Below are 15770 nucleotides of genomic sequence, written 5' to 3'. Positions count from 1 at the left end.
CAAAATAATCTCCCACAAGCACTATGACGATACACATATTTTATAATAAAAAAATATAAACAAGTAATTAGTGTGATTTGTTCATCCAAAACATCTTTAGTTTTTGGTGTATTTTTATTATCCCGTACAGTAGGTGGCGGCATTACAACTTATGAGTGTAGTCGGCCAATAAACCTCAGAGAAGAAGAAGATTACGTGAGGGACTTTTATTTGGAAAATGTCGAAAATTCCGTGACCTGGAAGTACTGTGTTAGCGTTGCTGACGATACGATGATGACGCTGGTGAAGAAAGATGGCAGCAGCTGGAAGAGCAATTGTGCAGGTATACAATATTTAAGAATAGAAAAACGTAGATTTGTTGCTTCATTTAGGGTATAGCTTGTGTATTCCACATTCTGTAGCCTATCCATTAATGCGTTAATGTTCGTTCTAGTTCAGTGCATGTCGGTAGACTGTTTGAAAGGGTAGTGCTAGCTAGTTCCATTCACTCATTTCTTACTCGCTCATCATTAATTCATATGATATTTCAAGAAAATGTAAACGCAATATATGAGTAGCCTAACTATGATTTTAATCCACCAGGCTGTGCGCCTTCACTCGCCACTTATAAAGTTTCCTAATCGCCTTAGTGACCCAAGACCCAATGGTAAATTTAAATTCTTCAACTCAAACTGTATATGAGTATGACATGCGACAGGCATCTTGCCTATACTTGAACAAATAGTGTGTAAAAACATTGGTCATGTGCAGATTTTTGTTCAAGTCCAGCACTAACACACATAATATAGCTAATCAACTGCTCATCAGGTTAGTTGAACCAGGTATTAGTGCTGGACTGGAACAAAAGCTACGCACGTTGGGAGAATCTCAATTGGACAAAAGTCAGTCCTCGACTCCTCCCTGACCTGGAGAGTGTCAATGTCAAAAGGCGAATGGAGGACTGTCCTCCACCTTGAAACCACCTTTGAATCAGCTGTTGAATACTCGAAGGAGAAAAGCATGCACATATTTTAAAATTATATGCTACTTATCCTTTTATCTATACTAATTTACACATATTTCATTTAATACAAAAACATTTGTTTCCACATTCTCTCCTCCCCTCAGTTACTTTTTATGTTTTTCAAAAGGAAGAGAGGACGGAAGAGTAGAGCAAACCAATTGAGAATGTCCCATAGCCAACCTCTGGGATCAGGGTTGTGACCACCTATACCTATTGTAGCCTGGTGGTTCTAGACAGAGATTGGGTCTCCGTCTAGCAATATAACACTAGCCCACCGTGCAACTTATTTACCAACCTGTGTCTATGCCTTTTTGGCGACGCTTTTCCCACTTTTGTTAGGCATATCTGTGGTCGGTGGACCGTTCTGATAAAGAATGCGTTGTTTGCACGCCGAGGGGTGCCCAGGAAACAATTCAATACAATTGTTAGATGCTACCACCCTCTCTCCTAATCACAACCAAACATGGATGTCAATGTTTGCATGCACACGCTTCATTCTACTTCTTGTCTGCTTCCTGTCTGCGGTAGCATGGTGCTCGTATTACAAGGCTGATTTAGCTAGGACAAACGGGTGTGAAACACAGACAGCTGTGCATGCGAAGTGAAAAGATAACATGAAATCCATGTTTGGTTTTGATTTGGAGGGGGGTGGTAGCATCTAACAATTGGATGTAATTATTTCCTGGGCACCGCTGGACGATCTCCTAATCAGAACCGATTACCCATATTCCTTTAGAAGTGGGTAAAGTATCGCCGCACAGGCAAGGTTCGGCAAATAACTGGCAATATGTTCTAAGACTAGAACTGGGGTCTAAACTGGGCTATACCTATTGTAACCTATTCAGTCCAAGAGGTGCTGAAAATGGGAGTTGCCGCAGCACAGCAGTCCAGTGGTACACATAGTTCACCTATGACCTCTGCACCATCACCCCTGATTCGCCTCCCGGGAACCTCAGATACCGCTGCAACTATCAGAGATCTTCCCCAGAGGTATCGAAGAAGGATAGTTGCTCCAGAGGAGATGGAATACATCCAGGTAAGATATGTACAGTCAACCCCAGCTTCAGAGTTTAACAATACCACTACAGGTACATGTCATCATAGAAGATATAAATTAAAGTATTTTTCTGCTGTAACAGTCAACAATGTATTCATCTCTTACATTTTTTTTTACAGCGTGGTGGACCAGAGTAACAGACATCTTCACTGATAACCTGCCAAACCATTCTCTGGATATTTGCTCAGTACTGTATAGCTTTTTAGGAGCATAACTGCCAGAGATTCCAATATAAAATGCACAAAGAAACATTTATCTCTAGATCCTGTTGGATCAGATCGCTGAAATGTTTATTTTTATGTTCAAGCAGTGTTGATAACCTCAAATGCTTTTTTGAATGTATTGTGATATGCGATGGGAAGTATGCAGATTCAAGCATTGTCTAGTTTTCTTCTAATAGCCTATGTATTATGCAAAGTAAAGTGAAAAACTGTAAAAGCTCCATTGTCATGGCTATCAGTTATCTACCTGATAACAGCTACAGTGCCTTCAGAAAGTATTCTCACCCCTTCACTTTTTCCACATTTTGTTGTTACAGCCTGAATTTAAAATGGATTAAATGGAGATGTTTTCACTGATCTACACAACACCCCATAATGTGAAAGTGGAATTATGTTTATAGGAATGGTTACAAATGAAAAGCTTAATTGTCTCGAGTCAATAAGTAGTCAACCCATGTTATGGCAAGCCTAAAGTTCAGGAGTAAAAATGTGCTCAACAATCCACATAAGTTGCATGGACTCAACTTGTGTGCAATATTAGTGTTTAACATGATTTTTAAATGACTACCACATCTCTGTACCCCACACATACAATTATCTGTAAGATCCCTAAGTTGAGCAGTGAATTTCAAGCACAGATTCCACTTTGCGAACCAAGGTTTTCCTATGGTCTGCAAAGAAGAGCACCTATTGGTAGAGGGTGCAGTTATTAATTTTACACTTTGGATGGTGTATCAATACCCCCCAGTCACTACAAAGATAGTCGCCCTTTCTAACTCAGTTGCCGCAGAGGAAGGAAACTGCTCAGGGATTTCACCATGAGGCCAATGGTGATTTTAAAACGGTTTAATGGCTAATATGAGAGATTAACTGAGGATGGATCAACAACATTGTAGTTACTCCAAAATACTAACATAAATGACAGTGTGAAAAGAAGGAAGCCTCTACAGAATAAAAAATATTCCAAAACATGCATCATGTTTGCAATAAGGCACTAAAGTAATACTGCAAAAAAATCTAGGCAATGAAATTAGTTTTTTGTCCTTAATACAAGTTTTAATGTCACGTGCACAAGTACAGTGAAATGCCATTCTTGCAAGCTCCAAACGCAACAATGCAGTAATCTACAAAGAATTATGTTTGGGACAAATCCAATACATTGCTGAGTACCTCTCTTCAAATCTTCAAGAATGGTGGTGCATCATGTTATGGATATGCTTGTCATCGGCAGGGGAGTTTTATTTATAAATAAGAAACAGAATAGAGCTAAGCATAGACAAAATCCTAGAGGAATACCTGGTTCAGTCTGCTTTCCACCAGACACTGGGAGATTAATTCACTTTTCAGCAGGACAATAACCTAAAACACAAGGCCAAATATTTTGACATAAATCTACTTGAAAATCTATGGTTGTCTAGCAATGATCAACAACCAACTTGACCAAGCTTGTACAAAGTTAACTCAGGGGGTGTGAATATTTATGTAAATTCATTTTCCAAAAAATGTCAAACATTTCTAAAAACACATTTTCACTTTGTCATTATGGGGAATTGCATGTAGATGGGTTAATAAAAAAAAAAATATTTAATACATTTTTAACTCGGGCTGTAACAATAAAATGTGGAATAAGTCAAGGTGTATGAATACTTTCTGAAGGCACTGGAGTTGCTTACCAGTGAATGTTCCTGAGTGGCCTGGTTTCAGTTTTGACTTAAATCGTCTTGAAAATCTATGGCAAGACTTGGAATTGGCTTTCGAGCAATGATCAACAACCAACTAGACAGAACCTGACAATTTTTTAAAAAGAATAATGGGCAAATAGTTTTCATTACCGGTGTGCAAAGCTTTTGGAGACTTACCCAGAAAGACTCAGCTGTAATCGTTGCCAAAGGTGATTCTAACATGTATTGACTCAGGGGGTTGAATACTTATCTAATCAAGATGCAGGTATATTAGTGTAATATTTTGGAGGGTGGGGGTACTTTTTCTTCCACTTTGACAGAGTATTTTGTGTAGATCGTTTGCAAAAAATGACATCCATTATAATCCCAATTTGTAATACAACAAAATGTGGAAAAAGTCAAGAGGTGTGAATACTTTCTGAAGGCACTATATATATACTCCCTTCCATATGTGTTTGGACAGTGAAGCAAAATTGTTTTATTTGGCTCTATACTCCAACACTTTGGATTTGAGATCAAATGTTTCATATGAGGCAACAATACAGAATGTCACCTATTTATTTGAAGGTATTTTCATACATATCTGTTTTACCATTTAGAAAGGAAAACACTATGTATCTAGTCCCCCAAGTGAATAAGTCGTGTATTTGGACAAATTTGCTTATAGGGTATTAAAGTAATCAAAAGTTTAGTATTTAGTCTCATATTCCTTGCACACAAGAGTCTTGTGGACTAACGCTCAAACTTGGCCTTCGTTAGAAAATACAGGGAGGCTTAATCTACCAACTAATCAATCATCTCCCACAACACCTTCCCCCTAACGCTCCCCTGTACGTGTCGTGTGCAGCTTTGTTTACAGAGCCACGGCTCACAGTCGTGTGATTCGCTAAAATTTAATTATGAAAAATACTTTACTCAGTAAGGTCACTCCCATAGAATTCTAATGTCACTCTTTGAATCGTTGATGTCACAGGTTTATATGTACTGTGCGTAATAGCCTGGAGACGAGGTTATGTTTTGCCGAATAGTAACTGTAATTTCCTTTTTAAGTGTTTCTAAACACATTTTAATTCATGTTGATGCTGCCATGATTAAGAAAAATCGTGAATTAATCATGAATAATGATGAGTGAGAAAGTAACGGCGTCTACAAGAAAACATGCTAACCTCTCCCCAGTTTTGACTACTTTAACCCTTTACTCTCCTATCTGTATTAGGGTTGAAAATGGCAGATTTGGGCACCGATAAGCACCTTAATTGGAAAGTAGTGGCTGTACAGTAACATGCTATACATGACAGAACTCAGGCTCTGCACTTCACAGCGCTGAATGAGTTTTGACTGACAGCCGTTCTGAACTTGAGCACGCAACAAGAAGTTGCCCCCATCCCTCCCAGGAATTGGGCAACTTTTTTTTCTGAGTGAGGGAATTGCTGTATTTTGAAAGATGAGACGTTGAGGATTAAAATAAATACCTCTGATGTCATACAAGCAAGCCAAACACCCGTGAGTCCAAATGTACACTTCACATTTCCATATCATAAACATGTCATATACAGTGTCAAAGTTTATGATCACTATGATGTAGTTACAAGATGACATAGCATCATACCCTGGGTTGTTCTAAACAGAATGAGCCTACTTTAGTCTATTGTGAAGAAACTTCACTGTGGAACACGCACCTGAATGCACTCGACTCATTTTTGTGCGCACCAAAATTACGATTAGTTTCCCTGAATTGCATTGTGAAAGCTTTAATACGTATTCTATAACAAAGCTAGTCATGTTGGCAGTAGAACAAGCTTTCAAATTATGACCACCTGACCCAGATTGCGATTTCAAATGGGCTGTTTTTCGATTGCGTAAACAACCATAATTGTGTGATGGTGGGGATGCAAGGTTGTGTTCCAAACAAACTGTTTCCTTGTTAGTTCCTCAACAGCACAGCTAGGAGAGCTCAAAAAAGCACCTTTTATAGTTTAAGTTTCTTCTTTGAGTCATAAACATGCATTGAAATTACTTAGGGAACTGTGCACACTTTGGAGTGGTGTGTGCCCACTTGGAGACACCAGGTAGTCCTCACTCAAACCCTTGTGATTTTTTTGTCTTATGTTGCACCTAACCCAAATTTTACAGGAATATTCTTATGTTGCTGTATGTATTGAGAGTATTTTAAGATTTCGTTATCAAATGCGGCAAAATGTAAAATGCACATAAAATGAAATGGTATCATTTTTTATTTTACTAGGCAAATCTGTTAAGAACAAATTGTTATTTACAATGACGGCACACACCGGACGACGCTGGGACAATTGTGCGCCGCCTTATGGGACTCCCAATCACGGCAGATTGTGATACAGCCTGGAATCAAACCAGGGTGTCTGTAGTGACACCTCTAGCACTGAGATGCAGTGCCTTAAACCGCTGCGCCACTCGGGAGCCCAAATGTTTGGGTTGAACTGTTGTCCTCAACTTTGGTCTAATAATTTTGCCATAATCTCCAATTGCTACCGTGCTTATGTGTTTTATATTTCTTCTGTAAGAAAGTTCAATTTAGCCCTATCCATGTAGGCCAATTCCCACGAGTGTAAAGGGTTAATACACTATGTGAATTTGTCCAAATACTTATGACTTCTTCAAATGGGGGGGGGGGTGTACTAGATACATAAAGTGCTTTAAGTTCTAAATGGTAAAACAGATACAGTATGTATGAAAATACCTTCATAAAAGCAGACATTCTGTAATTTCTGTATTTCGCATTAACATCTGCTAACCATGTGTATGTGACAAATAAAATTGGATGTTGCCTAATATGAAATGTTCTCTCTAATCTAAAATGCTGGAGTATAGAGCCAAATGTAACATTTTAGCGGCACTGTCCAAATACATATGGAGAAGTGTATTAGTCATTTCAGTCTAGCCTTGACCGGCTTCAACTTTAGCCTAAACTTAATTTGGTGACTTGATTCATTGAGGAACATTTTGTCCTCAAGGGCTTTCTCCATCATAACAAATTTGGAGACGACCTGGTAGAGAACAAGTTTGACAGAAATTATACAAAGCAAGAGTTTTAATTAAAAAAACAAAATGCAATTGTACACTACATTAAGTAATGTACAAACCTAATTCACAATATGCAGAATGTCTATGAAGTTCATACAAAACAGGTTGGCATTCCATTGAAATAGGTACTTCATCTACAGTATGAAAATGTGTCTTACGTCTTACAATTAAATTCTAGCACAACCTCTAGCTAAGTAAAAAGACTGATAAAAAAATGGTGATACCCTCAATTAAAATAATGTTTGTCTGCCATTGTAATTACCCTGACTGAAATCCACACACCCTTCTTCAGGTTAATAACCACCCGTCGATAAAAAAACCCAGGTAATTAGATCTACGTACAGTCCTACACATTTCATTGTTGGTAATGATCAATTCAGGCCCACTTGTATGCGCTGTTCTTTAGAAAGGTGAGAAGTGAGAACAATTTCCATGTCATGTTTGTTACAGTCAAGGATTCATTAACCAAAGGATCCAAAACTACAGCAAGGCTGCTGGCACACATATTAGCAAAGGTTTGACTTGGTGGGGAAACTAACCAGTATCAAACCAAGTCTCCAGCCCTATTTCCATATATCCAGAGCTAAATGTTGGACAGTTGGCTCCAAATATAACATTTGGTTTGGTATACCAGTTATTGGATTCAAACCTAACACAGTATTTGGTTTGGTATACTAAAGGTGAAGGTGCTGCAAGGGAAGCATTCAGCTTACAATATCTTATGTTTTGACTGTGGAACAGCACAGTTGGTTCTGTGGGTTTAGATGAATTCAGTCCAATTACGTTGAGTGTTATGATTCACTTTGATGTATCCCTATCCATTTCAACACTGGATGGTCTCAAGGAAAATAGAACAGCTTGTATATTGGGCTCATATGGTGACATCTATGATATACTACAGTACAACCAAAGACATTCCTACTACACCAATAAATGTCCCAAATAATGAACACTAGGAACTACAACCAGGTGGAGTCTCACACTGCATTATTGGTGTCAGTATATAATGTTCCAGGTGGTCTTATGCCACCATTCATAAAGCTTTCCAAAATACTACACAATGGCCTGGATTCAATCAAAGACATGTTGTATACAAGTGCACAGTGCTTGACATTTAAAAGATAATTTCCTCATGAGTCGACATCTTCAGCGTTTTACCGTGAATGCGATCTTCATTGTCTGTAGTGAAATGGGCTTGTTTACAACGCATCTCTGATTGAATCCTGGTCAATGCCATTATCACTTGCCATAAGCATGTAAATTGCAAAAACATTTCCAAAATGTTATGCCACATCTTTACATGCCTCATGACAAAGATTATCGGCATAAAAAAGCACAGCATGCCTGTCGCAAGCACTATAACACATCACACTGACTTCTTAAAGGCTTTACAAATGACTGCGTATAACACCACCAAACTAATCCCTTTTCTGATATATCCAGGGTCGTGTTCATTAGGCACCAAATGGATTGAAACAGGGAGGGAATTTTCACTTTCCGTTGCAAAGCGGTTTAAAACGCTTTCCGCTGCGTACTCTAATGAACATGACCCAGGTCTCTCAGGCACAGCTTCAGGGGTCTGCTCTTTCTATAGTCCTCCTCAGCCTTCCTCCTCTTCATACGCATCAATGAAATCGGCAATGGTCTCCACCACGTAATCTGGCACAAAGTCCTTCCGCTCGGGGTCGTCACTGTCCTTGTAGCCGTGCGCCTCCTCTAGAGTGGACACTCCGGTCAGGGTGAGCATGGTGTCCAGGCCACAGTTAGCCCCAAACAGGATGTCAGTCTCCAGGCGGTCACCCACCATGAGGGACTGGCCGGGGTCCAGGTTGAACTGGCTGGCGATGCACTCGAACATGAAGCAGCTGGGCTTCCCGATCACCGTGGCTTTCCTGCTGCTGGCTGTCTCCACAGCGGCCGTGAGGCTTCCTGAACCTGAGGGAGAGGAGGAAGCGGTGCCAGAGAGTCAGGGAAGATTACCAGTTACTACCTTTTCAATGTTTAACTTGTAAAACGGCATACTGTCGTACAGCAGTGGTCAGAAACCTTCATTCTTATGGTTTCGAAGCTTTTGTTCCAGCCTAGCACGAATATTCCTGATTCAGCAATACAATTCTGCAATGCAATGACTTGGGGCTTTTTTGAAGTCACACTAAAAATAATCCAAAACAAAAAATGTATTTGTAATGCCTGTTGTCAACTGGAGCTGCTTGATATTTGTATTGTCAAGTAAAATAAAACCAATTGGTGAACTGCACTGCTATTCAACAGAGCTTACACTTATTTGATGTGCTGACTGTACCTTGATAAGACAGGTGACCACTTAGCCAGACAGTGAGGAAATGCCCGAAACAACCTTTGTCAGGGTTCAATTTATAAAACAACATTATGAGTAGTATCCTTCATTTCATGAACAGAGCAGCACGTGTGTTGCTGGGAGCAAAAACAGGTTGAGTTGCACGTCATTCAAAGCCATTCTACACAACTGCCCATGTCTACCAAATACTGACAACACATCTCTCTGATACAAACTGTAATTGTTTAACCAACAGGTGTGTTCAACCAACCTAGTGCGCTGTGAAAAGTTTGCATGACAGGTCACAATGAATGTGGATTCTGTATGTCCAGGCCCCACAGGGCTAAAATGTAGTAAACCCTTTCTACATGGTTTCCCTATTCACCCTGTTACATTGAGGTGAAATTGAAGTAGATAATGTTTACCTTGCACAGGTCCCCTGGGCAACTACAGGATGTGCAAGCTTTCGTTCCAGCCCAGCACTTACACACCTGATTCAACTAATCATGATTAGTAGGTGTCCAAATCATTAAGGACTTAAAATGGTCCACACACACGCAGTCGTTATAGAAGGCACGACAGCGCCTCTTCCCCCTCAGGAGGTTGAAAAGGTTTGGCATGGGCCATCAAATCCTCCAAACGTTATACAGCTGTACCATTGAAAGCATCTTGACTGGCTGCATCACTGCTTGGTATGGCAATAGCACTGCTCTCGATCGCATGGTGCTACAGAGGGTGGTGCGGACAGCCCAGTACATCACTGGGTCCAAGCTCCCTGCCATCCAGGACCTCCATATCAGGCGGTGTGAAAGGAAGGCCTGGAAAATCAGTATCCAGCCACCCAAGCAATAAACTGTTCTCTCTGCTTCCACATGGCAAGTGGTACCGGTGCATCAAGTCTGACACCAACAGTCTCATGAACAGCTTCTATCCCCAAGCCATAAAACTGCTAAATAGCTAACAAAATGGCTACATGGACTGAGTTGACCCTGAGTTGCACCGTATCTATGCCCACTCACACACACACCATAATTTGCTCACACATAATATACATTTTTCTGACTCTACACACACAATCATCATATACGCTGCTGCTACTCTATTATATCCTGATGCCTAGTCAACTTACCCCTATACATATCTACCTCTATCAAACCTACCGCTTTGTGTCAATGCGTAGTTCATACTAGAGATATCACCTTTGATACCGGAGCTCAGAGGCATGCATAGAAATCGCTAAGCAGCTAACTTCGAAGCATTGTGCCAATGCGTGCATCACTTTATCAGAAGTATGTCATCAATGATGTCCACAGCTTCGTTTGATCACGTGCTTTTTCAAACAGTTTGTTGCAAAATGTGAGATCCCATTGATTTCACAGTGGCTCTGGTGCTTTCTTTGACTCCAAGCTGCTTTCAAACACTGGCTTCTACTGGACACCATACTTACAAATATAGGTAGCTTAGCTGGTAGAGTAGGGAACTATGGGACATTAAGGGATGTGAGGGTATGAGGTCAAATCCCGTTAAAGACATACTATTTAAAATAAAAAAAAATGTGCAACCAGACTTTCTGCACTATTATTCAATTAATTTGTTTTATTTAATATAGTATTAGCTTCTGTCTTAAGCATCCTAAATAATGCCATAGATAGGAACAAAAGCATTTCCCTACACCATCAATAACATCTGCTAAATATGTGACCAATAAAATTTGAAATTCATTTAAAACAAAAAAAGTAAACTAGAAGGCAAAATGGAATTCCAACTGATTATAAGCTACTAAAGCCAACAACTTACCGCTGCGCCACAGAGTTTCAATGAAAACGGGAGAGAAAAAACATCTAATCAAACGCAGCTATTTATTGCTGACCAGCAGACGTCACTAATGCACATTGAGAAGGGATAGTGAAGCTCCGAGTAATTAACTGTTTTTGGCACAATTTGGTGAAAGCCTGTTTCCCATCGCTAGTTCATACATGCATAGTCTATGAGCAGAATTACTGTTTACCTCAATTAGCCACAAAATCCCTAGTTTGAAAGTGACTGTTTTCTGGAAGCTGTGCAGAGCAATTTTCCCTACATTTCCCTCCCCAAGTGGGCCAGCCCCTTAACCATTCGAGTTCTAGCCAATGAGCTTCAGCCCCCTCGCACATAGTACACCATTTTCGGGGACCACTTTTGGCTCATGAGTGCTACTTTCAGAACTACTGGCTAATAAGTACAAAACAGTAGTGGAGAATCTCTTTAAAATCAGCTGTACTGGTGCTGGGCAGGAACAAAAGCCAGCAGGACCCTCACTAGTGACACACCTACCTGGTGTTATTCTGCCTCCTCGCAGTGGGTGCCAAGGGTCAGGGTCAGTGGCCAGAAACAGGCACTCAGTATTCTGTAAGTAGCAGCAGGCTTTGGCCAGTTTTATGAAATCAAATTTCTCGTCATATCCCACCAGCACTGCCTTTACGTCTGGGTCCAACGGGTAGTCGTAAATGGTCCCAGTAGGTGCGTCAGTGTCCTCCTCCACTATGGGAACCCCAGCCTCCCGTAGCTCCTTCACAACGCCCTGGCACCCTATGACATACACCTTACCCTGCAACTTCGCCACGTCTCGCAGATAAGCCGCAGAGCAGTACGCCGAGCTGAAGATCTCCTCCTCTGCGACATCAGTGAACCCCAACCGGATAAACTTCGTCACGTAGCTCGCTCTGGGCCTAGTACAGTTGTTGGTGATGAAGAATACCTTTTTGCCTTGCTGTTTCAGTAGCGTCACCACTTCTGGCGCGCCTGCCACTACCGTTTCGCCATTCCAGATGACTCCGTCGCAATCAAAAAGGACGTTGAGCTTGGAGTCGAGGAGCTCTCTGATTTGGGAACCCCTGATTTTGTGACACCCTCTGCTACTCACCAGCCCAGCCATTCTGAACGATGCGTTGAGGAACAACCTCGCGTGTGGTTGTCTACAGAAATATATGATTACGCCACTCAAATAGGACGAACTACGACAGTTAGTTCCCTGCAATTCTAGTTCCACCACACGTGTGCACAACGGTGATAAATGGATATTATATTACATGAAACTGAAACGTCCGTCTTTTATACAGCTCATTCTATTCGTTTCATTGGCGCTGGCATTTAAGACCCACCCACCAAGCATATTTTGCAATAACACGGCGCTTCCTCTTTAACCATTTGCCCTATTGACCGGTGATTACCGTTTACAACATTGAGTTACATGTAACACTCCTGACAACTTGCGGAGACAGTGAAACTTGCCCGTTACAGTTAATGTGCGGCTAAGCCATATTGGTAGAGGTATAACGCGTCCCGGTTCCAGGGACGTCACTGCAAAGAAAATCCAATATGGCTGCCAACGCAATGCCATACATGGACATGTGTATGTGACGTCGAACTCAGTAGCTCTACTCTCATTGGTCCTAAAGATTTGTTTAAGTGTTTTGCATGTAGCTTGCAACACAGACGTCAACGCATCATGGATGAGATCAAAGGATCCTCAGCAATGGGTACAGATAGATGGCTAGATATATAGCTAGTTAGTTTGCCACAACAAAAATATTTCCATTTTTTTTTAAATAAAAAAGCTAATCTGAATGCCATGCACAGGAGTTCTATTCACAAAACGATCAGCTGGCGATTGTTTAGTTTATTAGCTAGTTACAAATAGTTAGATGGGTGATGCATATTTAGGGGAAAGAGTGCTAGAAGTGATTTTATATTACATTGATCTGCACATATTCCTAGGTACCTGCCTGTACCTATAGTGCAGAGATAAGCAGTGTCTTGCAAGTCAAGATCAGAGCTACAGCAAGTTTGTTTTGAGACCTAGCTAGGTAGCTAGCAAAAAAACTGTGTGTACCAATACCAATTTAAAATACAAAAACAACACACCACAACCAGACATTTCCTTAATCCCACCTGGTCTATCAGAGACCAAGATGGAGCTACAGGCATATTGGTTACATCTTTCCAATACTTCCAGATCTACACAACAAGTTTCTAAGGGCTACTGGTTTATTTGTGTTTCAGGGATTAGTGCCAATGGACCAAGACCCTGGACTCTCAGTCCAGGCCCAGTTCAACACTGCATGTATTTGGTCTAACGGCAAACACTACAATAACAAGAGACTATCTGTGCTGTAGTAGGCCTGCCTATACTAGGGTTAGTAGGGATCAGGCTTTCCTGACCTGTCACGGGGTGTGCAGGAATATGTCCCAGCCAACACTATGAGGACTAATACACTGGAGGGTTTGTAAGTGTTGGGCTTGACCCCCACTGCTTACCGCACAGCTCCATATGGTGTCTAATGTCCTGTTGCAGGTAGGCATGCTATATAATTACTCTACAGCATAGCTACAGGTATAAGAGCAGGTATGCCATCCAATTGCAGTCGATGTACTCATAATATACAGGAGAACTATCGCCTTATGGTGAGAATAGCCGTGTTGGAAGCACAGCTTCAGATGCAATCGTTAGGCAAGGGCAATTTAAGTGTAGGAAAGGATGAAACAGCGTCTGTGCCACCAGTAAGTACAGGTAGTACTATAAATCCCTCCGCACGGTCCCTGCAGCCAGAACATTTTCTCAAGGCTTTTGGAAAGAAATGCTGTCGGCATGCTCAACCGGTGTCGCTCATTCAGCCGACAGAAACTTTCAATCGGTTCTCCCCATTTAGCAACGAGTCGGAGTCAGAGGCCAAGCATATTCAGGTCTCTCCTCCACCTGTTACGAGGTTTGAGCCACCAAAGCCTCCCACCATTAGCTCTGACAAATTGAAAACCCTAGTCATTGGCGACTCCATTACCCGCATATTAGACTTGAAAAGAATCATCCAGCGATCATACACTGTTTTAAAGGGGGCAAGGCTACCAAAGTAAAGGCTAATCTGAAGATGGTGCTGGCTAAGGCTAAAACTGGCGAGTGTAGAGAGTATAGGGATACTGTTATCCACTTCGGCACCAACGATGTTAGGATGAAGGTCACCAAGAGCAACAGAGATCACCAAGAGCAACATAGCTTCAGCGTGTAAATTAGCTAGAAAGATGTGTCGGCATCGAGTAATTGTCTCTGGGCCCCTCCCAGTTAGGGGGAGTGATGAGCTCTACAGCAGAGTCTCACAACTCAATCGCTGGTTGAAAACTGTTTTCTGCCCCTCCCAAAAGATAGAATTTGTAGATAATTTGCCCTCTTTCTGGGACTCACCCACGAACAGCACCAAGCCTGCTGAGGAGTGACGGACTCCATCCTAGCTGGAGGGGTGCTCTCATCTTATCTATCAACATAGACAGGGCTCTAACTCCTCTAGCTCCACAATGAGATAGGGTGCAGGCCAGGCAGCAGGCTGTTAGCCACCCTTCCAGCTCAGTGGAGTCTGCCACTAGCACAGTGAGTGTAGTCCGCTCAGCTATTCCCGTTGAGACCGTGTCTGTGCCTCAATCTAGGTTGAGTAAAACTTAACATGGCGGTGTTAGCCTTATCAATCTCACTGGAATAAAGACCTCCTCCATTCCCGTCATTATTGAAAGATATTGTGATATCTCACTTCTCAAAATAGGGCTACTTAATGTTAGATCCCTCACTTCCAAGGCAGTAATAGTCAATGAACAAATCACTGATCATAATCTTGATGTGATTGGCCTGATTGAAACATGGCTCAAGCCTGATGAATTTACTGTGTTAAATGAGGCCTCTCCTCCTGGTTACACTAGTGACCATGTCCCCCGCGCATCCCACAAAGGCGGAGGTGTTGCTAACATTTACGACATCAAATTTCAATTGACCCCGCCCCAAAAATTACATAATTTTTGTATTTTAAACTTCTAGTCATGAAATCTATGCAGCCTACTCAATCACTTTGAATAGCTACTGTTTACAGGCCTCCTGGGCCGTATACAGCATTCCTCACTGAGTTCTCTGAATTCCAATCGGACCTTGTAGCCTTGGCAGATAATGTTGTAATTTTTGGTGACTTTAATATTCACATGGAAAAGTCCACAGACCCACTGCAAAAGGCTTTCAGAGCCATCATTGACTCTGTGGGTTTGATCCAACATGTCTCCAGACCTACTCATTGCCACAGTCATACAATGGATCTAGTTTTGTTCCGTGGAATACATATTGTGGATCTAAATGTTTTTCCTCATAATCCTGGACTATCGGACCACCTTCTTATTACGTTTGGAAACGCAACAAATAATCTGCTCAGACCCCAACCAAGTATCATCAAAAGCCGTGCTATAAATTCTCGGACAACCCAAAGATTCCTAGATGCCCTTCCAGACTCCCTCCACCTACCCGAGGACGTCGGAGTACTGAGGATCTAAATTTAACCTTGCTTAATACCTTAGATGCAGTCGAAAACATTTGTTACAAGAAATTTGCTCCCTGGTATACAGAAATACCCGAGCCCTGAAGCAAGCTTCCAGAAAATTGGAATGG

At 41.5% G+C, this 15770-nt stretch overlaps 2 protein-coding genes across 3 annotated transcripts; one reads left to right on the top strand and one right to left on the bottom strand.

Moving 5' to 3' along the window:
* Window positions 1-228: 228 nt before the first annotated feature.
* On the top strand, window positions 229-2502 carry LOC115159087 (28S ribosomal protein S36, mitochondrial). 2 transcript variants are annotated; one of them, XM_029708471.1, is made up of 4 exons: window positions 229-322; window positions 583-646; window positions 1849-2039; window positions 2180-2502. In XM_029708471.1, exons 1-4 carry the CDS (start codon window positions 293-295, stop codon window positions 2195-2197), a joined length of 303 nt encoding a protein of 100 aa, XP_029564331.1. In that variant the 5' UTR covers window positions 229-292; the 3' UTR covers window positions 2198-2502. The 2 variants fall into 2 exon arrangements, with proteins under 2 accessions (XP_029564331.1, XP_029564333.1); XM_029708473.1 differs by lacking the exon at window positions 583-646 and having other exon boundaries at window positions 234-322.
* Window positions 2503-7012: 4510 nt separating this feature from the next.
* On the bottom strand, window positions 7013-12662 carry pdxp (pyridoxal (pyridoxine, vitamin B6) phosphatase). The gene is made up of 2 exons (XM_029708470.1): window positions 11633-12662; window positions 7013-8958 (listed from the first exon to the last, which is right to left on the bottom strand). Exons 1-2 carry the CDS (start codon window positions 12231-12233, stop codon window positions 8624-8626), a joined length of 936 nt encoding a protein of 311 aa, XP_029564330.1. The 5' UTR covers window positions 12234-12662; the 3' UTR covers window positions 7013-8623.
* Between the last annotated feature and the right edge of the window lie 3108 nt (window positions 12663-15770).

Source organism: Salmo trutta, chromosome 23, assembly GCF_901001165.1.
Source record: "Salmo trutta chromosome 23, fSalTru1.1, whole genome shotgun sequence".
In the NCBI taxonomy this organism is placed as follows: Eukaryota; Metazoa; Chordata; class Actinopteri; order Salmoniformes; family Salmonidae; genus Salmo; species Salmo trutta.
This window is presented reverse-complemented; position numbering and strand designations above follow the sequence as displayed.

Coding starts and splice junctions, on each gene's coding strand:
- LOC115159087 (XM_029708471.1), top strand. CDS start 293: ATGGCAGCAGCTGGAAGAGCAATTGTGCAG. Junction 323..582: donor CTGGAAGAGCAATTGTGCAG/GTATACAATATT, acceptor TTAATCCACCAG/GCTGTGCGCCTTCACTCGCC. Junction 647..1,848: donor TAGTGACCCAAGACCCAATG/GTAAATTTAAAT, acceptor TAACCTATTCAG/TCCAAGAGGTGCTGAAAATG.
- pdxp (XM_029708470.1), bottom strand. CDS start 12,233: ATGGCTGGGCTGGTGAGTAGCAGAGGGTGTCACAAAATCAGGGGTTCC. Junction 8,959..11,632: donor AGGAGGCAGAATAACACCAG/GTAGGTGTGTCA, acceptor CCTCTCCCTCAG/GTTCAGGAAGCCTCACGGCC.